The 819-nt window shown below is 66.1% G+C and overlaps 1 protein-coding gene across 1 annotated transcript in view; it reads right to left on the reverse strand.

Moving 5' to 3' along the window:
- C1QL1 (complement component 1, q subcomponent-like 1) overlaps positions 1–816 on the reverse strand; it is a gene marked incomplete at both ends in the record, with an annotated part of 6,188 nt that extends 5,372 nt beyond the window's left edge. Inside the window, one exon of the mRNA XM_006776912.1 lies at positions 559–816. Coding sequence (XP_006776975.1) covers positions 559–816 — 258 coding nt within the window. The remainder of the gene's footprint in view (positions 1–558) is intronic.
- Positions 817–819: the final 3 nt, after the last annotated feature.

The following is an 819-nucleotide window of genomic DNA, read 5'->3' on the forward strand; positions in this document are numbered from 1 at the left end:
ACTCTTACACAGCGCCAAGGGGCCGCACAGTCCCGCCTTTTGCAGAGGGTGTCAGATCGGCCCTGTGGTCCCTGCCCAAGGGCCGGGGATTTATTGCAGAGAAGGCTTCGCGCGCCTGGCTCCCTTCGCCTGAGTGCCCGAAACATCTACAGCTCGCCTTCTCGGTTCGTGCGCATAGCTGTGCACCTGGGAGCCCGCCGGCGCAAGGCTGCCTTTTCCCATCCCGCCCTCTACTCATCACCCGCTGGTGTCAACCAGACTTCCCAGCTCTCAGATGCCGCTTCCCAAGGGCCAGTCCTCGCGCCCGGGAGCCCTGCGCTCCCACTAGTTCCATTCATCTCCCCCGTTTCCCTGCCGCGGGTGTCCAGCAGCGTCTGCCTCGGAGTCGGCGCCCAGGCATGGCGGAGTTAGAGGTACCAGCCAGGGGCGACCGTCCTCCGCTGTCGGGCCGCTGTAGGGTTTTCACCTGCGACCCCCGACTCCGACCCGATGCCCATGTGCCCCAGGCTCCTGGCGTCCCCGGGCCCAAGGCCAACCACGCGCCCCCGCCAGGCCCACCTGGCCGTTCTTGCAGAGGTCAGCCCACATGCTGGTGCCGTCGCCGCCGCGCATGAGGACGTGGTAGGTGAAGAAGTAGGTACCGGGGATGTTGCACGTAAACTTGCCGCTGGTCGCGTCGTAGTTGTTGCCTAGGTTGGTGACCACGTCGTCGAACTTGAGCACCTCGTAACCCTCGTGAGGGTTCTTGAGGCCGGCGTAGAAGGCCACGCGCGGCACCGTGGTGTAGGTGGCGGTGCTGATGGCGCTGCTGCCCCCCGC

The sequence above is a fragment of the Myotis davidii genome, unplaced genomic scaffold (genome assembly GCF_000327345.1).
Source record: "Myotis davidii unplaced genomic scaffold, ASM32734v1 scaffold109, whole genome shotgun sequence".
In the NCBI taxonomy this organism is placed as follows: domain Eukaryota; kingdom Metazoa; phylum Chordata; class Mammalia; order Chiroptera; family Vespertilionidae; genus Myotis; species Myotis davidii.